This window comes from Symsagittifera roscoffensis, chromosome 1, assembly GCF_963678635.1.
Source record: "Symsagittifera roscoffensis chromosome 1, txSymRosc1.1, whole genome shotgun sequence".
NCBI classification, from domain to species: domain Eukaryota; kingdom Metazoa; phylum Xenacoelomorpha; order Acoela; family Convolutidae; genus Symsagittifera; species Symsagittifera roscoffensis.
The window spans coordinates 12,426,426-12,452,619 of NC_087062.1; the positions used below are offsets into that span (position 1 = coordinate 12,426,426).

Consider the following 26,194-nt stretch of genomic DNA (forward strand, 5'->3'; position numbering starts at 1 on the left):
TTTAGAAGTGCAAGCCTGAGCTGCCCTCCTTTTTCTTAAGTTGCTTTTGTTTTTTTAATCTGCTATAGCTATCAGCTTAGATATATCAGCATGGATCGACTATCAGATTCGTTAAGAAGTGCAAGCCTGAGCTGCCCTCCTTTTTCTTAAGTTGCTTTTGTTTTTTTAATCTGCTATAGCTATCAGCTTAGATATATCAGCATGGATCGACTATCAGATTCTTCCGTCCAGAACAGTCTTCGGTTACTTTTTTTGTCTCGGTTTTGTATCTTTGGTTTGTCAACATTTCAGTTTTTGCAATCGATTAGACAGAGTTTCGCTCAGATTTCGGTCTGTTAGTTATTTATGCTGACCTGACCCGCCGTTGAAAAGTACAACGTAGAAATTAGTGCTATGCTGATTAAATGAGGGTAACAAAGCATGTTTAGCAAATGCAATTGGAAAAAAGATTGGGTTCAATCATGACGAATTAGAACATCCGAAGAGTATAATCGCTTAAGTGTACAATAACTATTTTATGAGTAAGTTTAATCTCGAAGACATTTGTTCATGGAGATTGACATGTCTATGTCAAAACTGCAGAAATCAACAGAAACTCAAATGAACTTTGGAAAAACTGAATTCGGAAACAACAACTCCCTTGGGTGGTACCCTAAAATCTTTTTTATTTTTAGTATTAGTAGTAGTGGTATGAATTTTAGGATGTTGTTTTCCTGAAATTGTCACGAGTTTGGGACCTCAATAAAATTAACGCCATTTACTCTGACCGATTGTTGTCTTGACGAGATAAACGATAGGAATAATTCGATTGTTTTTGTTCTTCACATTTGAAGTTTTGAAAACACTATCAATAACGCGCTTCTCATCTTTACTGTTGTATGCAATATATAAAAACACCGATTTATCAAATTAAATTGAAATAAAATTTTACGAAAGATTGTTTGAATGTAGCAAAAGGGAAAAAAGTTGTAACGTGGTGCTACACGCCTACGTAAGGTTTTTATTGTCAGTTACCTTAATGGAATGAATCAGATGTTAAATAGATTATACTTCAATGCCAAATTAGATGAATGACAAAGTGTTAAATTATATTTGTTTAATGTAAACAATAGAGTTGAGAAAATCAGTTGAACTGAGTGAGACATATATTGCTAATGAGGAACATGCCGAAGCTCGGCGGATGAGGAGACCAACATTTAAAGAGCTCATGAAAAATCCACCTGTTGCCCATGTATTAAGATACGGTATAAAAAATGTTTTGGGACTCCCCCTGCCTGGAGTTCGAAGTTCGAAAATTGTACCACCAAGGTCTTTCATATCACTAATGCGGAACGTGCAGAATCTCAGCGGAGAAAGAGATCAAAACGTTACGAAATCTCGAAAAATCCACCTGTTCCCCATGTATTAAGATGGGGCATCAAAAAATTTTGGGCTTCCTGCCTGCATGAAGGACGTACTACCTAGTAATTTAACATCACTAACGAGGAACGTGCGAAAGCTCGGCGGAGGAGAACAAAACTTTAAAAGATCTCGGAAAATCCACCTGTTGTCCATGTTTTAAGAGTGGGTATAAAAAAGTTTTGTGCCTTCCGCCTGCATGAAGGTTGAAACTCAATTTTTTATCACCAATCAATTCCATGTCAGTAGGAACGTGCAGAAGCCCGGCGAAGGGGACACCAGCACCGGGTGAGATTTCACCTATCGTCATATAGACAGTCGAAAAACAAACAAGGGGAATACTTCTAAGCGACATCCACTCCACTCATATTATGATGCGAATTTGCTTCACGTCGTCACTACAACCGAGGAAGGATTGTTGCTGAATATGGCAATACCTTACGCATGGAGTCACATGGCCTTCGGAATCTACCGGGCACAGGTTATTCCTATGCTGCAACATGGTTCAATCGAAGCTATAAGATGGGTCACTGATGGACCCTATTTAGCCATTTCGGAGGTCTCAATGGAAACATCAGTCCTAAGTGAAGACCAGTATGCCCACTGCCTAGGAACATTGAAGTATCAGATATGTCATCATACAATGAAAACCACCCTTGCTACTCTTTATTTCCATTCGTCAATGACTGTATGCTAAACCGAGAAGATGCTCCTTCAGATGCCGTAGAAAGCGACCAAGAAGCTTGGTAATGACCTTAGTGCTGCTTTCGCTACGGGAGTACAGTCGCGAAGAACTGAACACCCGTAAACGAGAAGACCACGCTGGTTGTAATATTTGCTTGATTACATCAGACTGTGGGACACAGTTAATAAGCAAATATATAAAACGATGTATATAAGTTATTTAATTGAATGTACTTTGAATTGGATAGTATGGGTGATCTCACCAAAAAAGCTGTTTAAAATTTTTAGTCTAACAATGCAGTGAATTATTTAAGAGCGTATTTAAATTTTGATTTTTTTCTTATAATTAGCCACCAGGAAAGATTCGACAAGCGTGTTCGTGTAACGTAGTGCTTTACACTTTCGTTAGGTTCTCATTGTCAGTTACCTTAATGGGAATGAATTAGATGTCAAATAGATTATACTTCAATGCCAAATTAGATGAATGACAAAGTGTTAAATTATATTTGTTTAATGTAAACAATAGAGCTGAGAAAGAAGGCAACATCTCAAAGCGCATCCCTGAGTTGAAGATTGAAGCCTAGACCGCACATCCACAGTACATAACTCCACTCATATTCCTGAAATTCAGTATTTTCTAATACCCATTTCTAATACCCATTAATAACCATTAATCGATAATAGCCAGTAATGGTATATTACAAAAGTAAAGCTATTCTTTTTATCCGTGTGTCCGTAGTAGAATGTACGTATTAAAAAGTACTAGTGTCAAGGCTGAGCGGAAGTGCATTTGCAAGCATGTTTTTGAGGAAGGTTTTTGAGTGTCTGGTAGAAATTTGGTGGCTGCTCTAAAATAAGACCTGTCAAAAAGCAGACCCTACAAATCTGAAGGTTTTATTACGAAGTCAAAATATAAACTATGTAACTAAATTTAAATCTCGAAGGGGCACAAAGCTGTACTTTAACTTGAGTTGCGATCAGTGGGTTCTTTTTGTTTAGTTTTTGCTGGCAGTTTTGTTAGACGTACCTTCACTTAATATGCAGACATAGCGCTGTCCTCGATACGAACTCCATAAATACTCGTTAAGTAACCTCCTTAAATTCAATTAATCACTCAAGATTTTTTGTCTCCACCCAACGCTTGTTTTTACTGTACAAAAGGCGTCTTGAGGTTTCGAGTGGTGCCAATTTCTGCTGTTTTAGCTTTGAACTTTTTTGTTTTAAATTGGAGTTTTGTCATTTCATTGATCAGCACATTTTTCTCAGATTAATTGGACAACTTTTCCATGTGCCGGATAGAATATTTGCATAATTGAGGGAAGTGGAATTCAGAATTAAGCTAAATTTTTCTGGCTACTGAAGACGGTCGCCGTACAGTAATAGACGATTTTCCTTTTTCTCTTTTCATTTCTTCCCGCGATTTAATTTAAAATTTGTACCAATAGAAAACGAGCATAGCCGCCTTTCCAACCTTTGTTGATCATTTTGTAGTATTTATTCCTATCCAGAAATTTTCATTCCGATGGTATCCCCTTCCCTCTTATAAAATTAAGCCCTGAATAAAACTCAGCTCGGACGGTCGAGCCTTACTTGTTCATTGGTTTTAATTAGTGTGATTTTGCAATTAGAGAGTGCGCGTCATCATTAAATTAACTGTTGACTGCAATTTGGGTAAATCGTAGTTAGTGACAGCTAATTAGATGTTCACGTTAAAAGACTTGGGTAGAAGTTGTCAGTTAATTTTCTATACGTTATCTCGGTTAAAATTTTACTTTTTTTCTCCGATTTCCTGCTTTCTGCTTTTTTGATGAAGTAAACTGCTATTGTCATAATTTTAGTTTGTTCCACAAGAGAAACTAGTTATTTTTTATAAATTACTCAATTTGATTTTTCCTTATTGATTTACAATGAGTCAATATAACACCTCTAACATCTCTGTAAATTCGAACAATTCAGAATTCGAATACGAGAATGAACGTTCAGATGACGAGTTCGTGTTCTTGTACATCATCTTCTGGACAAGATTGTTTCTCAGGTACTGATATTGGAAATTGGCTAACCAGCTGAATATATGATTTTATATTTCTGTTATACGACTCTTATAACAGACATTTAAAATCATATATTCAAATTTTGGACCCTTCTCTAACATTTCGCTTTATGATATATAAGGAACGGAACTAGGATATCGTGAGGGAGAGCAGAAACTTTCGAGGGAGGAAAAAAACGTTTAGGTCCTTTTTAGAAGACTTGGACCGAAAAACAGGATGTTTAGGTCGCGCTATCCTTAAATTTAGAGTTTATAAGGGTTAAGAATTTGCGTTCAGAATAGGGTTTTATTATGATTTTTATTGCCCTTGCGATAAGCAAGGGTGTTCAAAACGGGTAGTAGACTTTTTCCCGTAAACAACTTTCCTGCGTCAAAATGTTACACGTGGTTCAACTTGCTTAATAATAATTTCAAATTTGCTATATGGCGCATCTGGCATAGAGCTAACACATATGTATTTAAGACGACAAAGACTGCCGTCTTAAGACGACAAATCCTCCCGGTACCTGTTGTTTGTAAATCAGAAAATTTCTGCCTTTTTGGGCTGTTTTTTTTTTCGGCTCAGTTCCCGTTGCTCTGACTCTTTTTGAAGATTCAGCTTTTCCTCAATTTCGTGAATGCCACTTGTAGAAGTAGCTGCGTAAAAATTTGTTGCAGAAATTTGTTTTTTGCTTTTCAAGTTTGTTGCGCTGTCGATTAATGAGTACGGATTTATTACGCATGCGATTATTAAGCTCTCAATTGGCATTGTAGACTTGTTACCGCTTCGTCAGTTTTTTTCGATTCAGTTGTCTTATTTGGCATGTTGTTTCATAAAATAGTTTTCATTCCAGGCCATTTGATAAAATATGAAAATTTTGGTACATCTAGCTTTTCTCGACCTTATGGAATTTTCACAATTTTTTTTTTGACAGCGGCTCAATTTCTGTCTGCTAATTTGTTGTGCAATGTTTGCCTTGTATCGCTAGTGTTCTGCTTTTTGATTGTTGGTTTATTGTCCGATTTGAGTGTACAACTTTGAATTCACTACATTTGAAGCACTCGTGGACACTATGAGGACAGTACGTTTTGGTTGAATTTCTGCTTTTTGACTGTCGGCTTTAATTGAGTCCGCTTTTCTACCTAATATTTTGTTTCCTACAAAGTTCCATTGTAGGCTTGTTACCGGTCCATTAGTTTTGTTTGATGCATAATTAACGTTCAGTTGTCTAATTTTGTATGTGATTTCGAAAAATATTTTTCATTCCAGGCAATTTGATAAGATATGAAAATATCTCAGATGATCAATTTTTTAGTTTTCTCTTTTTTCCCTTCGTGCGGCTTAAAAGCTTTCGACTTGCCATGTTTTGGCAAAGCGTCTTGATTTAGAGTCGTTTTTTGAGACGAAACAATTTTTTTTTGAATTTTTTGAGGCGGGACTTAAAACTATTTCGAGTTAGTTTTTTTTTGGCTCACGTGCGTCTGTTCAAGAATTGTCTGCCTTGTAACCGTCTCTTAAGTTTCGGCTCGAAAGCAAATTAATATTCAATTGTCTTACTTATTAAACTGAAAGGAAACTAATTCAGGACACAGTTCTGACAAATACGTTAAAATTGTTGGTAGATCAATTTTTCTACATCTTAAAAATTTTTGTTTTCAAATTTTCTGCGGTTTTCGTCTCTTATCTGTCGATTGATTTTTCATGCTGTATTTGTTTTTTTTTATCGCAAGTATTGCTCTTTAAAATTGCAAGGTCGCTGAAGCAAGGGTTTTGTAATCGGTACTATACTTTTCTTTGTCTGAGAACTTGATCACAAGACCCATCTCCTATGAAAAATTGACTCTTAACAGACCTGTTCACGTCAAATGAAGTATTTTCACAAACTGAGCTTTTTAAATACCAGTTTTACTCGAAGTTTGCTTTTATCTTGGTTGCCAATTAACCAACTCAGATTTTGTATAATTTTATTGGTTCTTTTTACACTTGAAACGCTTTTTCTGCGTAGAAAGTTCGGCACATTTTATATTGCCTTAGTCGCCTCATATTACATTTGAAAAGCAAAAATTTTTTATCAGGCTTGTCGGTGGGTGACTGAAAAAATTTTTTATTGCTCAATTTTTTATGGCTTCATTTTTGCTGGCTCAACGACCGTCTTTCCACCATATATTGTTGGATTAGCTGCCACTTCGCATATTTTGTTTCAATGCTTATTTGACGCCAGCAATAGTCATTCTCGACTTTTTTTCCCTCAAAAGGATATGAACATTTCATTAGTTCTAATTTTTTTCCAACGAAATGTTCATGATTTTTGTCAAATTTTTTTGTCGACTAGTTTGCGATGTTGTGTTTGTGATGACTCGCAAATGTAACTACATAAAATGTAAAATGTCTTAAATAGTAACAAATGAAGGGGGCTTTGGGTGGTCAGGGGTCGAATACTTGGGGAGGGGAATACTTACATCTGTGATATATTGTTTTTCTTTTTCAGTTCGACTGGTGTGCTTTTAAACCTGCAGGTAGTTATAATCTACCACTCGAAGTCGCAGAAATCTCCGAGCGAGTACATAATTCTGAACTTGGGCTGTGCTGATCTTCTCTGTACCATCGGATCAACTATCTCGGCCATCTATCAGTTTATACAGAGCAAACACGAGTTCAGTGAACCAGTCGGGAATTTCGCCGACAGCTGTCAACGCTTCTCGTTTGTAGCCATCACAATTTATTCGTTCATTTGCGTGTTGGTTATCACTCTGAATAGATTCCTGGCTGTCTGCAGACCCCATGTGTTCAGAGATGTGTTCACACTTCCAAGGACATACACCATACTGGTGTTTTCCGCACTCTTTGCAGTTGTGTTGGGTAAGTTTCGATTACTTCAAAAATGGGTTGAAAATTGCCCACCACTTTTAATTTCATTCCTCTTCCATTTAATTAGAAATTGAAAATTTATTTTTTTCTTTAGATCAAAGCAGAGATAAATCAAATTTTTTTCTATCCGCAGAAGAAAATATTATGGCCTGACTTTTATAAAATTTCAATTTTCTTTCAGAATAGTTGAGTGAAAAAAACTGATATGAGTTTGCACTTAATTTGAGTTAACTTGCCCTCTAAACGTGCTTTTACCTCTATTTTAGGTCTTGAATTCAACTAATAAATCTATTCCACCTGGCTTAATCGGAAATAGCAAGTTTTCATTAACAGTCTAGTGGCTCCCTTAGGCAAAATTGCTGTAGATATTAGTTTAAAATGAATAGAGTTGTTTTAAATTAATTTTAGGATTAGCGTTAGAATGGTATCCAAAGCTGGCAGAGTCTCCATGTTTCCATGACAGGATGTAGTCATGTTTAGTAAGCGTAATCAGCAATGTGTGTCGGTGCTTTCAATTTCAAGGAAAAGCAGCGAGGTCTTCCTAAGTGGTTTTTAAAGCTAATTTGAAGCTTATGCTAGGGTTGCTTTTAAGTTATCAATTTTTTATCCCTCTTTGCCATAAAAGTGCCTTTTATAAAGTTCTTTTCTGTTATGCTAGCTGATCTCAATGTTTTTGAAGATTTCCTGGCTTGTTGCTGATCTGCAGTCTAAGTTGTATAAAGTATTCAATTGTAGTTCGGCTGCTGCAGCAATTTTGAATATTTTTTATTTTTATTGTTTTATGTCTTAGGAGCCATGCAGTTTTCGGTCACGTTCTTTGCCCGACTGAATGGCTACAAGCGGGGAGTGTTCACACTCAATGGCTACATTGGATTCCTGTTCACAGTATTGGACATAGCTGTGATGCTGGTGGTCTATGTGTGCATATTAGTGAAGAGTCACCAGTTCAATATCAGGACGGAAATCAGACGACGCGGTTCCTCCATGCTCACTGAAATGCAGCTAGGTGAGAACGTCATCTTACACCTTCATGCTGAAAATTCTGCCTCTTGTTTTTAGAATTGCGTTTTAGACTTCAGTCTCAACTTGCTTCGGAAATAACTTATATTTGGAGGTTTTCAAAACTAAATTCTTAAAACCCAGCAATTAACAGACGTTTACCGGTTGTGGCATACCGAAGCCCTGTTGTTTTAATTCAGATTATACGAAACTTGGAATTTTTCTGTGGAGAACTAGAAAGTTCCTGTTTGATAAAAACAGGTTGTGAAAAAATTATTAGGTTCTGGTTTTTTAGTTAATTTTTGTTGAGAGGCTTTTTAAATTTTTTTCACTTTTCTCAAAAAATTTAGTTTTCTCAAAAACTACTCAACCGATTTTCAAAAAAGTAATACCAATGAAAATTCCGGCCACATTCCAGGAGATTTTGAAATCAATGGTTAAACCAGCTTGTCGTATGCTCCCCTGCCTAAACGACTACTCCTAATTTTTTTTACACAATTTTTTTTTTACATGGATCTCGGAAATTTTTTGACCGTGTTTTGATACCTTTTGACTTTTCTCAAAAACTAACCTAACAAATCTGAAATTTTGAATTCAATCAATAGGACAGGCTCGGGGAAGGTCGCTTGTATATGCCGCTACGCCCAAAATTTTTATGCGAAAATTTTTGACCCTCGGAAACATCAAAATTTCGATTTTTTGACCGTTTTTTCAAAATTTTTGACGCTTCTCGAAAATCTCCTCTCAAAGCTGAGATTTTGATTTCATTGGAAAGGGAGGTTTGTGGGACGCTACTCGGCCTAAGTTAATGAGCCCAAATTTTTTTACACGAAAATAATGGCTCTCGGAAGAGTCACATTTTCGTTTTCGTTTTTGACAGTTTTTTGAAGCTTTTTGATTTGTTTTTTGATAAGTAACCCCCCAAATCTGAGATTTTGATTTTAATCAACAGGACCTGCGGTGGGAAGATCCCTTGCATAAGCCGAGACGCTCAAAATTGTGATTGTTTGACAGTTTTTAAACTTGGACTTTTCTCGCAAACTACCCTTCCAAATCCGATAATTTGGTTTCATCGGGTAGAACAGGTTGTGGGAAGCTTCTCTGCATGAGCGGCTACACCAATTATTGTTTTTCAAAAAAGTTATGGCCATCAAAAAGGTTAAATTTTTTGATTTTTTGAAACTTTTTGGCTTTTCTCGAAAATTAACCTCCCAAATCTTAGTGTTTGGTTTCATTCGTAAAGGCAAATTGTGACAAGCTCCATTGTTGTAGCAAATCGATCCAAAAAATGTACTCGTAAACTTATGATCTTAGAAAAAGTCATATTTAAGATTTTTTATCGTTTTTTCTCCCAAAAATTTTTACCGAAATTTTCGGCTTTTCTCGAAAACTGTCTTCCAAAATCTGAGATTTTTGGTTGAATCGAAAGAAAGGGTTGTCGGAAGCTCCTCTGCTTTAGCGGCTTCGCCAAAATTTTTTTTTGCCAAATCGCTGCGCTCCCGTAAAAGTTAAATAATGATATTTTGACCGCTTTTTGCAATGTTTTGACTTGCCTCGAAAATTGAATGGGATTTTGTTATACTGAGATGCAGTTCCCATTTCTGGCATCTCGCTTTCTGGAACTTCGCTAAGCTATCAGTAATAGCGGTATAAATTATAACTCAATTTTAGAACAACGACTCGAGGGATTAAGTGAATGGCTGAATAGGCGAATTGTGTAATTTAGTCAGTCAAAGAAGCGGAGTTTACGTAGAGTTTTTCTGCGTTTGGAGAAGTAATATAATACAACGGTATATTGACGCCTGGAGTATTAAGAAATTAAACAGACAGCTAAAAATCAGGTGATCTAATGTAGCTGCGGTGCTATAAACTAAATAGGTGTTTTTTAGTCTGGTGAAAATAAATAGTTAACTGGATTTACCAAACAGTCGAGAAATTCACCATAACATTTCCAGTCCAACTATTTTTATTAAATTTTTTTAAATAGTATGTCATTTTCATTAAATATATTTTTGGGTCTTTAAAACTCAAGGGACCCACTGTCACTGCTCGGGTAAAATTAGACCAGTTGATTCTGAAGAAAAAAGGATCTACTTAACAGTTACGCACCTTTCGAATGTTATGCGGTAATTGTTAAGTAAATTAAGTTAGTCGAGTTTTCGACCTATCAGAATGCAGCAAAATCCGAATTCTCAGTACAAAACTCTAGTGCTAATTACTGCTGTTATTTATAGGGGTGGCAGTTCTTTAGTATATACCATAGGGGGTGGATATTGTTTGGTAGATCCGAAAAAATAATATTTTGATTTTAGCTCAAATCTAGGATTTCTGCGTGTAATCTGATCTTCCAAGATGTTAATCGGGTAAAATTTGATTTTCATTCAAATGTAATGATGATGATCAATTTTAATCTGTCCGATAAAAAAAGAGTTTCTTCCTAATAAATTGATTCAAAATTCCTTAGTGCAAAAATAATATTGATCATGATTTATTCGATCTGCATATGATCATTGTGAAGATTTTTGTTTTTGTTACTTTTGTGTGGGGATTGTTGAGATGTTTCAAAGTTCGTGAAGTTTCCATAAGGTTGTTGGTTGTAAGTTTTTAGCCCTGGGCGGTCCCAGACTTGGTTCAACAAAGTGCGGAAGTTAATGTTGGGTTGAATTTTGCCCATTTGTTTAATGCGTCGTTTCTGGTGCTTAACAGGGCTCAGCCGTCTGAACAAAATCTCATTAATTGTGCAGAAAGGAAGGCCGAACAAAAAGGTGGGTTGAAATAAAGCTCCCTGGGTAGACAAAGCTCCTGTTGCAAGTAGCCGTAGTGGCATTAACGCAATGAGTTCACGGGTTCCTGTGAGACTTGTTAATTATGTATTTGAAATATTTCCGAAAGGTACGAAAATGTTGACATTTTTTGCATCAAAAATGTTGACATTTTTTAGAACAAAATGTTGACGTTCAAAGAACGAAAAAGTTGTTTTAGGAACGAAAATGTGTATGTAGGAACGAAATTTTGTTGACGTTTAAGGATCGAAAGTTGTTTTAGGAACGAAAATTTTTAAGAACGAAAATGTTGGCACTGTTAGGAACGAAAAGTGATATTTATTGGGAACTAAAACGTTACATTTTTATGAATGAAAAGTACATTTTAAAGAACGAAAAACATTGTATTTTGCCCTCCCTGTTCACATTCATTTAATCATTGAGATGTTGAAAATTCATTAATCTCAATACGCTTAGTTTCCATTTCAAGGCTGTATACAAAATGTTTTATGAAAATCTACTTATTATCAATAATAATTTACGTTGTACAGAAGGTTATTTGGTACAATGACGCACTAATTTTTGGTACAAATTTGAAGTTATAATAAAAACCAATTTAAAAAGAGGATGAAATATTTGCTCAGGTGTAGCAACTTGGACGGTTTTAAGATGGATCGGACAAAAGGCCATTCATTCGTGGTTGAAATGTCTGATTGGAGACTTCTGTTACGTACCTAGAGGCTATCAAATAAATAAAACAGCAAAACAAACCCGCTCATTCATGTATTTAGAATAAGAAGACATGAATGCCTGCCTGTCAAAGCAAATATAACTAACATCATAACTCTTGTCTGCTTGGAAACGTAAACAAATAAAAATTTATAATTTTATTAACACCTGAAGTGGAAGTAGTCCTTATTTCATCCACAAAGCGAGTCGTATCGATTTTTCTGATAGTGCTTTAAAAAATGTGTTAGGAAAAGCCCAGGATAAGAAAAATTTCCCGTAAACTGAAGCACCCTCGAAGAACTAAAGTTCCGGATGAAAATCCTTCCTGGATTTTTTCCGAACTTGATCTTCAATACTCTCCATCCCAGCCCCCCTTCACCACAAAAAAGAGTCTACTTGATTGATGCAAGCCTCCACAGAATCTTATGCCCGTGACGCAACCAGAGAAATCAAAGCTTTTGCCACGAAAGGAAGGTCCCCTTGGGCACTATTTTTTTTACAATAGCCATATGTTTCGTGTTTTTACAATAGGAGACACCACACATGTAAGCAATGTGAGAAAAAATGGCGCGTCTCAAATAGTTTCATTGTAGAATAGCATAAAGGGCTGTTTAAGTGTTAGTGAAAACAGTCGGAACAAAGTCTGAAAAGTTGTTCACGCTCACATTCATTTTTCTGGTGATTTGACTATTGATGTCTGTGCACGTTTTCTGTATTGATACATCATTAAGATATCTGTTCATTTTTTTGAAAACTGTAACGCAAATTACTCTCTCCAATAACGGAAATGCAACTGGCGCGGAAACACATGATTGACTTTTAGTTTCAAAAGTGGATTTTAAATTGCAGATTTTGCGGCGCAAGAAGAAAATTACATCTTCATCCCATTCGCTCTTCATCCATTTGCTCATCATCACCTTTGCTCTTCATCCCATTTGCTCATCATCACCTTTGCTCTTCATCCCATTTGCTCATCATCACCTTTGCTTTTCATCCCCTTTGCTGAATGGTTGTATCAAAAAGGCATGAATCATAAAACGTTTTGAAATTTTAAAGTTGTTGCTTAAGCAAACCCCTTGTGTTGTAATACGGCTTCATTTTCTTCCAAGCTAACTAAACTCAAAGTTTGTGCTCAACTTCTGTGCTCGGTTTGTCTATTAGAGAGGCGTGATTTTCAATGTTTGATAATAAGTAAACGCCATTAGGCAGCAATGGCTGTTGGCTCAGTCATGAAGACTAATGCATCCGGTGGTTCTTGGTTGGCATACCGTTATCGTATAATTCGTTTTTATCTCTCAGATTGTTTTTGGCCAGTTTCTGGCTTTTTTTTGCACGTTTTAAGCTCTTTTTTGAAAGTTTTTGCTTGTTTTGGCGATATGAGTCAAGATTTTTAGAATTTTCATCGATTTTTTGTGTCGCGAGTGATTCGAAACTGTTTATCGCCACTGTGAAAAGTTAGCTTTCTACAAAAAAAATAGCCAAGTGACAGTTTATATTGTAAAAATGATCTAATTTTTAATTAAACTTCCGAAAGCAAGTGTCTTGTAATCGGGAACTAGACTATTTTCCCGTAAATAGCTTTTTTTATACATCTGGAGTTGAAATTGAAGTTACTTTATAAGTCGATCGTAGGAATTTGGAGACTGCTTCCCACTTGGCGTCGAAGGATTGTGGTTACCTTTGTGCCCTAAGGTCTGGAGTTTGAGTCCTGGTCGGACGTTGTTTTTTTTTTTCATTATGTATAAAATTATTTTAAAAAATTCCGGGAAAAATTGAATGGTCCGACTTTTGTTTGTCTGGTTATGTTTTGTCGGCATAGTTGCTGCATTGTGCTTTTTTTTGCGTATAGTAATTTACGTCATTGATGCAAACGTTTTTGATGTACTCCTGTAATTTATAAAATTAATAGCCCTGGCCTGGTTTGTTTTCCTCTTTTGTTTGTTTCGCTTAAAAGCTTCATGCGGCCTAAATATTTTCGGCTTATGTTTATCGATTGAGTTGCTCTGATGTGCGTCGCTTCAAGGGAAAAATTAATGATTACAAAAAATCAGGTAGTTCGTCTCGCTAAAGCTTTGATAAATTGATAAAAATAAAATTTGCCTTCATTTTAATGGCATTGCATTTTTTTGGTTTCGTCTCAATGGCTTTTTTTACTTAATGAGCACATAGTCGGCTTAGTGGCCACTCGTTAAAAAAATCAATGACTTATTGAATGCTGTTTGTTGTTTTTCTTACTATTTTTTCGATTTCTGTCTCTTTTTCTATTCGCTAGCTTGCAGTGATGTGCTTGCGTTGTATCGCAAGTGATATAAAGCTCTGCTTAGCCTCTGTCTATTTTGACAAAAGAAAGTCGAAATGTTATTGCATATTATTGCATCAATCATCTACGGAACTAAGAATACATGTTAACTAGTCTTTAATTTGGTTCATTTTTGTTGAGAAAATAAAATATGATGATTACCTTCTTCAAAGCATAAAAGTATTTTTTAATCTACGAAGTTTTACCAGTCACTTTTTTCTGAACCAACTCGCTCAAAGATTGCTCAATTTTCCCTCTCCGTTTAATTATTATGTATGCATATAATCCAGCGCTAAATTTTGCAATTCTGAGTATATAAATACAAGGAATTGTAATTTTTAATACTATCTGAAAAGATATCGATGCTCTGAGCTTGAAATTAAAATGCATTTCACCTGTAATCTTTTTTCTTTTTTTTAAACAGTTGAATGGGTTAGGAAAGTTATTAATTTGATCAACTTGGAATGATAAATGCGCGTTTTCTATCAGTTTTTAAGTGCAAAGCGTAATCATTCCAAAAGCAGTAATCATTCTAAATTGATCTATCTGGTCTTTTTATTGCGTTACTAGGAGAGAAACTGCGTTAGTAGTTGGGAAACAGATCACTTTGTGCTGTACATGGCAGCTGTGGGAAGGGGAGGATGAGGAGGAGGAGGAGGAGGAGAGGTTCAAATTTGTGTTAGATAGCGTGTGGGGGGATGGTAGAATTTCTCTGTAGTTTTTCTTGTATCTGCGAAGTGCAATTTTGCCTCTGTTGAAAGTCTGATTGACTTTTATTATGTGACGTGAGATGAGCAGCAGTTTTTACAACTGTGTATTGACTAGGTCAGGTCTTTTGTCATTGCTTAGTAAAGGTTGTATGTGTCAGGTCAAATGTTTTTGTATAACATGTAGCATCTGATTTGAAACTTCACTTGAAAATTTTCGGAACTTGTTTTAGTGCGCAAGAGACATACACAGACATGTTCATCTACATTCACAGTCTCAGCCGTGGCAGCTTCTTCTTCGCCACAGCCAGCTACAGTCACCAACACCACAGCCACTATCGATGCTGACCCGATGGCCATGACCAAGATGTCTCCTCTACTTAGAGAAGAGCCGGAAGTTAAATCACAACCGGAAACAACGCAAGATGTGAAGCAAGTTGACCAGGAAGTGAACTCGATGAGATTGCGAACCGATGAGACTTTAGAGACTGACTCACCAGGCGGCAAGTCCAAGGTACAAATTTTGGACTAACAAATTTTGTTTGACCTTTTGACCTAGTTTAGGTCAGAACGCGCTTATTTTGATCTTCTTAGAGTCTTTTGTTAATTTTTGTTGCGACGGCATTAATGATTTAACACTCACATTGCCGGGAATATCTAAAGGGCGTTGTTCACTGAAAGTTTTGTTAACTGATTAGGGCTTTTGAATAGGCTTTACAGCTCTAAAGATCTTGGATCTTGCTCTCAATTGTTGATTCTATTGAACCCATATCTTCAAGTTTCCAAAAGATGAAAGTGCTTCTAAGGTAAACAGTAAGTCTAAGGGCAATCAAAGCTCTTGTTCGAGATTGCAATAGCATTTTTCAGATTACTTTATCTAAAAACATCTTCAGTGTACTTTGAGTTCGCGCGCATGGATTGAAAGATGTCTGAATGAAATTAACCTGTAGGTTAATCCAAATTCCTACGTAAACGTTAAAATGCAATTGAGCTTGTCCTCAATGTACATTTCTTTGTCCAGGTGAAAGTATTTCTGGGTCATGTTTGATTCTTAAGTCGATATGGACTCCTGATTCATTAAATATTCGACAGAAGACTGCAGTAGTTTGTGAAAAGGGAAGCATTTAAAGCTGGTTTAATTCTTCTAAATTTGGAGCGTGGAAATCATATGGATCTGATCGAACGTGGAGGCTGAATTGTTCGATTCGGTCATGAAATATTAATCTCTACGCTGTTTTGAACAATTGAATTTGATAATATCTTTTCCTCTTTTCTTCCTATTGCGAAGAATATTACATGAAATTTCGGACACTCTCAAGATAAAGTCGACTTAATCCCTGCTTGTCATTGAGGTAATAAACAAAAAAGCTTGTATGATTCGATAGCTTATTGTGGAATATATTGAATGAAAGGCTTCTTTTTTGAATGACATTTGAGCCCATACTTTGACGGCTCTCTACCGGTAGCTCAGTCAATTGAAACAGGCATATTTGAATTGAAAAGGGCTCTACGTAGTCTTTCACGGGGGAATCTCTGACCTAAGTGGTGTCTTTTCCCTTTTTGCGAATTGATAAGAAATTGAATTTTTGGGTGGAAAAGTGTTTGAGAGGATACTTTAATTTAAGTAAGTGGAGTTTTTTTTAGTGTTAATGAACGAAGTTTTCCAACTCAATATATCTCACAATTTTTTTGAAATGCAATGTTTATACATAATTTGGCTTTATGCGTTCCATTTTGATTTCAGGCAAAGGTAGTGTGGATGCTTTTAGTTGATTATATTCCAAACTGTTACCTGCAATTTTTGTGTCTGCTTACAAATGCGAGTTTGTGAGCGTTAGTGTATTAGTACGAACATTCTTTTTTTTATTGAAAGGATTCACTTATTTGGTGACACTTTTGCTTTAATCACGATCTGTAGCATTGGAAATTTCGTAGCATCTGTTCCATGCTTTATTTGAGGCTAGTATTTGCGATTTATAAAGCGTTCGTTGTAAGTGCGTGAGACTCATAATCAATAGGTCGCAGTTTTTAAAAATTGTCGGTTTATTATTTTTCTGCTTAGTTGCCACATCCTATAATTGCTTTTTTATGTACGCTTTTTACATTGTAGTTGCTTTGATGTTTTGATTCACTTCTGTTTGTAATTTCTTGAGTTCTTATGTTTTTTTGCTTAAAACCTTTATTCTGCCCAATTGATTTCGGCTTATATTTTATCGGCTTAGCGACGTAATTTTGAAGCAAATTAACCTTCATGGCAACATTTTTGTTTGGCTATTTATCTCGGCTTGATTGTTTCCTGGCCCAAATTATATCGGCTTAATGGCCTCATGTTGCGTCTTTCGACGACGAAAAACTTAAGTCTTTAGTCTTGCTGTTGTTTTTTTGGCCTAATTTTTCTGGTCAGTTTTTTTTGGCTTTGTTAATGCTTGGTAAATTTTCTTCCGTTTCGAATTTCATACTATATTGTCCTAGCATGTTTTTCTTTCAAAAGTAGCCCGATTCTTTTTGATAGATTAAGTTTTTTCGACGTTTTCGATTTTGTTTTTGATTTCTTTTTTAGGTTTAGCGGCTTTCTGGTTCTGTATCGCAACTTTTGTCCTTTTTTCGCTGGTGTTTCCGAAGCGCAGCCTCACCTGTGTGTCTATAACTGTGTTTAAGAGTAATGAACGTAGTGAAGACTCTTATATAGGTCTTGCTGACTTTTTTGTTGTTTTTTTTTTCAGGAAAAAGTCTTAAAATGTGCATAAAAATCTGTAATAACTACAGATGGTGCATTCATAGATATTGATGATTTTTTTGAAGTACTTAGATATATATGCACTTTTTGAGCTCAATTGAAAGTATACACTTATATGTACACTTTTTGAGCCCATATCTGCTGAAAGTGACGTAAATATCACTCTCCAAATACGAACGTGCAAATGGCGCTAGAAAACGTGCACGATTTCTAGTTTCGAAAGTGGAATTTATTTTTAAGATTTCCAGCGGAATAAAAACTATACCTTTTGATCCAGTTTTCTCAAGTTTTTCTAATGTTATCAAAAAAGCCCAATCATAAATCGTTCTAGAAATTTAAAGAGCTTAGTCGCAGTTTGAATTTTAATCTTTTTTTAAGTTCATTCCAAGCGCATGCTAACAGGAATGCAAGCTACGCTTTTCAATTAGGAAAACCCAAATGTCAAAGAAAAATTGTGAATGGCTTCTAGTTTTGAAAGTGGATTTTGATTTTTAGACTTTTCAGCGGAATAAAAGTAGTTATTGACAATTTTCTTTGATTAGGTTTTATTTACCAAAAAAGTGTCAATCATTAAATAATCTGGAGTTTCAAAGAGCTTCAGTTTGATACTATATTTGAAATTCGAAATTTAGAAAATGTTTTTGAAAGTTTCGGTTTCCTTGAGCTCATTGAAATTTTTCCAACAGACTATTGGCTTATATAAAGTCCTTAGATGTCAATGAATTAAGTGAAATTTGTCTAATTTAGGTCTAAGCTTACTCTTAACTCCTCTCTCTACGAGCACAAATTTGAAAATATATATCGAAAAAGTATCATTTATGACTGTTGTCGTATAGAACTTTTGTACTACTTACACAGCAATCGGTAAATCTCGTTTGTTTTAATAAGTTTCGAAAGCTGGAGCACGAACAAAATACGTTAGGGTTTTCAGTTTCTTTGAGTTCATTGACCCTTAAGCTAACTGTTCTGCTAGCTATGTTTTTAAACCAAATGATGAACTATTAGCTGAGCTCGCTTATTTCTATATCTTTAATGACCTGACTGCATTTGCTAATGACTTATCTCATTGATCGAAAAAAGAGTAGAATACGTAAATGGCGAATGTTTTTCGATTTAATCTGGTCGCCTGTCAGAAATGTTTTTTTTGAAAGCACTGAAAATTAAGTTTTTTCCCCGATGGATTAAATGGCTTTAAAAATATTTGCGGTCGATTTTATCATTGAGAGAATTGGTTTCAATTATGTATTGAGCAGACAGTGCATTCTTTATTTGACCTTACGTAAAAAATATATATAAATTTTTTTAATTTTCATTTTCTTTCTTGCTTTTAAATTGCGACAGAATAATGTCAATATATGATGGTGAGAAGCTTCAAAGGCGCGTGCTGCTGAGTTTGAGGTGGGGCATAATATTTGATCGGGGAAAGCGGGAGGGGGGGGGGGTTGGTATCTGTAGGGCGATTGATGATTGAGTTGGCTGATGTACTTCTTGTATGGACAGAATAATATGCTGATTTGTGATCACAAACAAGAGTTTGTGTATTGCTTCTATCTTTTTTCGCCGTGAGAAATGTTTTAAAAATAGGTAGCATTTAATGCGTACATTTAAGCGACGTAATTTTGAAGCAAGTTAACCTTCATGGCAACATTTTTGTTTGGCTATTTGTCTCGGCTTGATTGTTTCCTGGCCCAAATTATATCGGCTTAATGGCCTCATGTTGCGTCTTTCGACGACGAAAAACTTAAGTCTTTAGTCTTGCTGTTGTTTTTTTGGCCTAATTTTTCTGGTCAGTTTTTTTGGCTTTGTTAATGCTTGGTAAATTTTCTTCCGTTTCGAATTTCATACTATATTGTCCTAGCATGTTTTTCTTTCAAAAGTAGCCCGATTCTTTTTGATAGATTTAGTTTTTTCGACGTTTTCGATTTTGTTTTTGATTTCTTTTTTAGGTTTAGCGGCTTTCTGGTTCTGTATCGCAACTTTTGTCCTTTTTTCGCTGGTGTTTCCGAAGCGCAGCCTCACCTGTGTGTCTATAACTGTGTTTAAGAGTAATGAACGTAGTGAAGACTCTTATATAGGTCTTGCTGACTTTTTTGTTGTTTTTTTTCAGGAAAAAGTCTTAAAATGTGCATAAAAATCTGTAATAACTACAGATGGTGCATTCATAGATATTGATGAATTTTTTGAAAGTACTTAGATATATATGCACTTTTTGAGCTCAATTGAAAGTATACACTTATATGTACACTTTTTGAGCTCATATCTGCTGAAAGTGACGTAAATAACACTCTCCAAATACGAACGTGCAAATGGCGCTAGAAAACGTGCACGATTTCTAGTTTCGCAAGTGGAATTTATTTTTAAGATTTCCAGCGGAATAAAAACTATACCTTTTGATCCAGTTTTCTTAAGTTTGTCTAATGTTATCAAAAAAGCCCAATCATAAATCGTTCTAGAAATTTAAAGAGCTTAGTCGCAGTTTGAATTTTGTTCTTTTTTTAAGTTCATTTCAAGCGCATGCTAACAGGAATGCAAGCTACGCTTTTCAATTAGGAAAACCCAAATGTCGAAGAAAAATTGTGAATGGCTTCTAGTTTTGAAAGTGGATTTTGATTTTTAGACTTTTCAGCGGAATAAAATTAGTTATTGACAATTTTCTTTGATTAGGTTTTATTTACCAAAAAAGTGTCAATCATTAAATAATCTGGAGTTTCAAAGAGCTTCAGTTTGATACTATATTTGAAATTCGAAATTTAGAAAATGTTTTTGAAAGTTTCGGTTTCCTTGAGCTCATTGAAATTTTTCCAACAGACTATTGGCTTATATAAAGTCCTTAGATGTCAATGAATTAAGTGAAATTTGTCTAATTTAGGTCTAAGCTTACTCTTAACTCCTCTCTCTACGAGCACAAATTTGAAAATATATATCGAAAAAGTATCATTTATGACTGTTGTCGTATAGAACTTTTGTACTACTTGCACAGCAATCGGTAAATCTCGTTTGTTTTAATAAGTTTCGAAAGCTGGAGCACGAACAAAATACGTTAGGGTTTCCAATTTCTTTGAGTTCATTGACCCTTTAGCTAACTGTTCTGCTAGCTATGTTTTTAAACCAAATGATGAACTATTAGCTGAGCTCGCTTATTTCTATATCTTTAATGACCTGACTGCATTTGCTAATGACATTTGAAGAGGCGGAGTTATCTCATTGATCGAAAAAAGAGTAGAATACGTAAATGGCGAATGTTTTTATCGATTTAATCTGGTCGCCTGTCAGAAATGTTTTTTTTTTGAAAGCACTGAAAATTAAGTTTTTTTCCCGATGGATTAAATGGCTTTAAAAATATTTGCGGTCGAATTTATCATTGATAGAATTGGTTTCAAGTATGTATTGAGCAGACAGTGCATTCTTTATTTGACCTTAAGTTAAAAAAAATACACATTTTTTTTAATTTTCATTTTCTTTCATGCTTTTAAAAAGCGACGGAATGATGTCGGTATATGATGGTGAGAAGCTTCAAAGGCGCGTGCTGCTGAGTTTGAGGTGGGGCATAATATTTGATCCGGGAAAGCGGGAGGGGGTTTGGTATCTGTAGGGCGATTGACGATTGAGTTGGCTGATGTACTTCTTGTATGGACAGAATAATATGCTGATTTGTGATCACAAACAAGAGTTTGTGTATTGCTTCTATCTTTTTTCGCCGTGAGAAATGTTTTAAAAATAGGTAGCATTTAATACGTGCCTGTCCCCAATTCGCCTTTTATGGCATGCTGGAGCTTAAATGCGCTTAAACCAGATACAATTGTACTTTACCATTGAGACGGATAATCGATCAACGAGGCAATGAAAATGTCAGCATTCTGAAATGTCATTTCCAAGCTCGTCTTATTATGATAGTACGGGCGAGTACTTACTTGCCCTTTCATCAAAGGTTTTGCAATCGGGTAAGATTCAAGCTTCAATTAACATTTAGTTGAGCGCAGCAAGCAGAAGAATGCACTAAATGAAAAGTTGGTGCATATTACTGCTAGAGCTTTCGGATCTATTCGATTTTTCGACCAAATAGAATGCAGAAAAATTCGAATTCTCACTAAAGCTCTAGTGCTAATTTACTGTATTTATTTATAGGGGTGGAGATTCTTTAGTAGACACAATAGGGGGGGGGAGGGGAGAGGAGAGGAGAGAGATTGTTAAGTAGATCCGAGCTTTTTTTAAATGATTTTCAATTGTTATTCGATTATAAGAGCATGTCAATTTTGTCAAAAATCATCTCATTTTGAAATTTCTAGTTTATTGAACAATCAAGTCAAGTGATATATCAGAACATCTACCGAATAGCTTAAAGTTCATCTTGCAACTTCAGCGCTTGAGTTTTTTCGACCTGAATTTCTACGAGAGAGCATTTTAAGACCGCTGAAAAGCTATATTTAGGGTTTGACAATTTTTTACTTCGCGATAGTTTCGGAATAAATATTTAATCAGTTCCTTCTTGGCGTCAGCTTCAATTGTTATTCGATTATAAGAGCATGTCAATTTTGTCAAAAATCATCTCATTTTGAAATTTCTAGTTTATTGAACAATCAAGTCAAGTGATATATCAGAACATCTACCGAATAGCTTAAAGTTCATCTTGCAACTTCAGCGCTTGAGTTTTTTCGACCTGAATTTCTACGAGAGAGCATTTTAAGACCGCTGAAAAGCTATATTTAGGGTTTGACAATTTTTTACTTCGCGATAGTTTCGGAATAAATATTTAATCAGTTCCTTCTTGGCGTCCTGGTATTGTCCGCAATTCCTTATGTTTGGTCTCTCCTGTTTGGTTTTTCATTTAAATCATAGGAATAAAATTTTCGACTGTTTCTTCAGTTTTTGTATGTGTAGTAATAGCTCGAACTTTTGAAATTAATATGTAATTCGAATTTTCAAAACGGAGTCAAAGATTCTGGTCTAAATTTTTTTGTAGATAGTCCTAATTTTTGCATTTGCTGTTTAGCAATTTTTTCCAAATTGACTGCGAAGGACAGGCGAAATGCTTTCTACTAAGACGTTACATCCAGATTAGATTATTTGTTCCGACAACTGAAACAGGTGGAACTTAGTCTTCGGGTGCTTATAGTTAATGCTTTTTTCCACGCAAACTCATGCTCCAAAAATAATTCTCGACATGGTCTAGTGATGTATCATACCGTTTTAAAGCCTTTTTACTCTCGCTTCGAATGAAATTATAGAGTTTCTAAAAAATTTTCTTTGTCTAGAATTGGCTTGAAATTTCTGGTGTTCATTTTTGTTCATTTTTTTTGAAGAAAAGTGTTGTCGAATATGCCTAATTTTCTATGACTATCGAAGCTGTCCCAGTTTTAGCCTTTGATTCAAATTCTTTCAAAACACCACGGAGAAAAACAACAAATTTCAAAAAAAGAACTGTTTATTTATTAGCGAGTGCAAGTGGTCTTGTAGTCGGGAACTAGATTTTTTCCCCGAAAACAGCTAATCTTACAAATCTGTAAGAAATTGAACTTGCTTTATTATTATACCATAACAACTTCAAGACCCAGTTTCTTTTTGGAGGTAACAAGGTCGCCTGTGTACTCTTATGTTTTGAGTCGGAGTCCAGGTGGGATCTTGTTTTTAAGAGTAATGAACGTAGTGATTACTCTTATATAGGTCTGGCTGATTTTTTTTGTTTTTGGTTTTTTAGGAAAAAGTCTCAAAGTTTGTTGACGCGCAATTTCGGTTTTTCGAGGTTTGACTTGTGTTTATTTTTTATGTTCAGTGCATTTCCATTGTTAAAAGGTAGGCAAACTCCAATATCGAACAGCAAAAATGTAAAGGTCACGAAAAACGTGATCGACTTCTAATTTTGAAAATGGAAATTAATTATCAGATTTCCCAGCGATATAAAAGTTTTACCTATTGATCCTGTTTTCTCAAATTGGGTTAATTTTAACAAAACAGTGTCCAGAATAAGTTGTTGTACAACTTCAAATAGCTAAAAGGCCATTATTTTTTTTCGTCGAAATTCAAAAGCAGACAGTTTTTTAAAGAAGTGCGTTCATTACTCTCTTACAAATGTCAGCTGGCCATTTTTTTTCGGCATGAATGACAAAGAATTTTTATTTGCCATTTCTCCAACTGTCTTTTGGCTATATTTCTTGTAGATAATTGTTATTTTTGTTCTTGTGTCCTTGTGTTGTCTATAGTTGGTGTTTGAACCAACAAGCTACGTAATTTCGTCGAATAGAAGTAGGTGTGCTTGCAATTTTCTCTCTTCCCTTCATCTGATGTTACATACAGCCTTAGGGTCTTTCAAATGAACAATCGTTTTCTTCTCATCGAAGGCTTCAGGCAGCCACATCAGTCGACTTAATTAGCGCATATGTACCCAAAAAAAATCAGCCGGCGATTGAAGAAGTATCCGATGAGCTTTGAATTGAATTATGTCTTGGCTCATCTCCAGAAAAGATGTAGTCTGTTTCTTTCTAGTTTTTCTTGAAATCAGTGTTTGCTATCTTTAATTTTTTCGAACACCTTTTTCTGCTCATTAGCTGATATCAGTTGACGCTGATTGGGGTTATTACGTTTGCGATTAGCGATTATTACGTTTTCACATTGGAACATAGTGTTTTCCAGGTGAACAACTAGTCTAACAGTCAGTTAATTTTAATTTTCATTTTCTTTCATGCTTTTAAAAAGCGACGGAATAATGTCGGTATATGATGGTGAGAAGCTTCAAAGGCGCGTGCTGCTGAGTTTGAGGTGGGGCATAATATTTGATCCGGGAAAGCGGGAGGGGGTTTGGTATCTGTAGGGCGATTGACGATTGAGTTGGCTGATGTACTTCTTGTATGGACAGAATAATATGCTGATTTGTGATCACAAACAAGAGTTTGTGTATTGCTTCTATCTTTTTTCGCCGTGAGAAATGTTTTAAAAATAGGTAGCATTTAATACGTGCCTGTCCCCAATTCGCCTTTTATGGCATGCTGGAGCTTAAATGCGCTTAAACCAGATATAATTGTACTTTACCATTGAGACGGATAATCGATCAACGAGGCAATGAAAATGTCAGCATTCTGAAATGTCATTTCCAAGCTCGTCTTATTATGATAGTACGGGCGAGTACTTACTTGCCCTTTCATCAAAGGTTTTGCAATCGGGTAAGATTCAAGCTTCAATTAACATTTAGTTGAGCGCAGCAAGCAGAAGAATGCACTAAATGAAAAGTTGGTGCATATTACTGCTAGAGCTTTCGGATCTATTCGATTTTTCGACCAAATAGAATGCAGAAAAATTCGAATTCTCACTAAAGCTCTAGTGCTAATTTACTGTATTTATTTATAGGGGTGGAGATTCTTTAGTAGACACAATAGGGGGGGGGGGAGAGGAGAGGAGAGAGATTGTTAAGTAGATCCGAGCTTTTTTAAATGATTTTCAATTGTTATTCGATTATAAGAGCATGTCAATTTTGTCAAAAATCATCTCATTTTGAAATTTCTAGTTTATTGAACAATCAAGTCAAGTGATATATCAGAACATCTACCGAATAGCTTAAAGTTCATCTTGCAACTTCAGCGCTTGAGTTTTTTCGACCTGAATTTCTACGAGAGAGCATTTTAAGACCGCTGAAAAGCTATATTTAGGGTTTGACAATTTTTTACTTCGCGATAGTTTCGGAATAAATATTTAATCAGTTCCTTCTTGGCGTCAGCTTCAATTGTTATTCGATTATAAGAGCATGTCAATTTTGTCAAAAATCATCTCATTTTGAAATTTCTAGTTTATTGAACAATCAAGTCAAGTGATATATCAGAACATCTACCGAATAGCTTAAAGTTCATCTTGCAACTTCAGCGCTTGAGTTTTTTCGACCTGAATTTCTACGAGAGAGCATTTTAAGACCGCTGAAAAGCTATATTTAGGGTTTGACAATTTTTTACTTCGCGATAGTTTCGGAATAAATATTTAATCAGTTCCTTCTTGGCGTCCTGGTATTGTCCGCAATTCCTTATGTTTGGTCTCTCCTGTTTGGTTTTTCATTTAAATCATAGGAATAAAATTTTCGACTGTTTCTTCAGTTTTTGTATGTGTAGTAATAGCTCGAACTTTTGAAATTAATATGTAATTCGAATTTTCAAAACGGAGTCAAAGATTCTGGTCTAAATTTTTTTGTAGATAGTCCTAATTTTTGCATTTGCTGTTTAGCAATTTTTTCCAAATTGACTGCGAAGGACAGGCGAAATGCTTTCTACTAAGACGTTACATCCAGATTAGATTATTTGTTCCGACAACTGAAACAGGTGGAACTTAGTCTTCGGGTGCTTATAGTTAATGCTTTTTTCCACGCAAACTCATGCTCCAAAAATAATTCTCGACATGGTCTAGTGATGTATCATACCGTTTTAAAGCCTTTTTACTCTCGCTTCGAATGAAATTATAGAGTTTCTAAAAAATTTTCTTTGTCTAGAATTGGCTTGAAATTTCTGGTGTTCATTTTTGTTCATTTTTTTTGAAGAAAAGTGTTGTCGAATATGCCTAATTTTCTATGACTATCGAAGCTGTCCCAGTTTTAGCCTTTGATTCAAATTCTTTCAAAACACCACGGAGAAAAACAACAAATTTCAAAAAAAGAACTGTTTATTTATTAGCGAGTGCAAGTGGTCTTGTAGTCGGGAACTAGATTTTTTCCCCGAAAACAGCTAATCTTACAAATCTGTAAGAAATTGAACTTGCTTTATTATTATACCATAACAACTTCAAGACCCAGTTTCTTTTTGGAGGTAACAAGGTCGCCTGTGTACTCTTATGTTTTGAGTCGGAGTCCAGGTGGGATCTTGTTTTTAAGAGTAATGAACGTAGTGATTACTCTTATATAGGTCTGGCTGATTTTTTTTGTTTTTGGTTTTTTAGGAAAAAGTCTCAAAGTTTGTTGACGCGCAATTTCGGTTTTTCGAGGTTTGACTTGTGTTTATTTTTTATGTTCAGTG

The 26,194-nt window shown here is 35.3% G+C and overlaps 1 protein-coding gene across 2 annotated transcripts in view; it reads left to right on the forward strand.

Annotated features, from left to right (window-relative positions):
* Positions 1–3,516: 3,516 nt before the first annotated feature.
* LOC134857320 (uncharacterized) overlaps positions 3,517–26,194 on the forward strand; it is a 33,710-nt gene continuing 11,032 nt past the window's right edge. For both annotated transcript variants that reach the window (XM_063873713.1, XM_063873714.1), the window contains exons 1-4: positions 3,517–4,117; positions 6,601–6,971; positions 7,771–7,986; positions 14,710–14,990. In XM_063873713.1, coding sequence (XP_063729783.1) covers positions 3,990–4,117; positions 6,601–6,971; positions 7,771–7,986; positions 14,710–14,990 — 996 coding nt within the window. In that variant the 5' untranslated portion in view covers positions 3,517–3,989. The remainder of the gene's footprint in view (positions 4,118–6,600; positions 6,972–7,770; positions 7,987–14,709; positions 14,991–26,194) is intronic.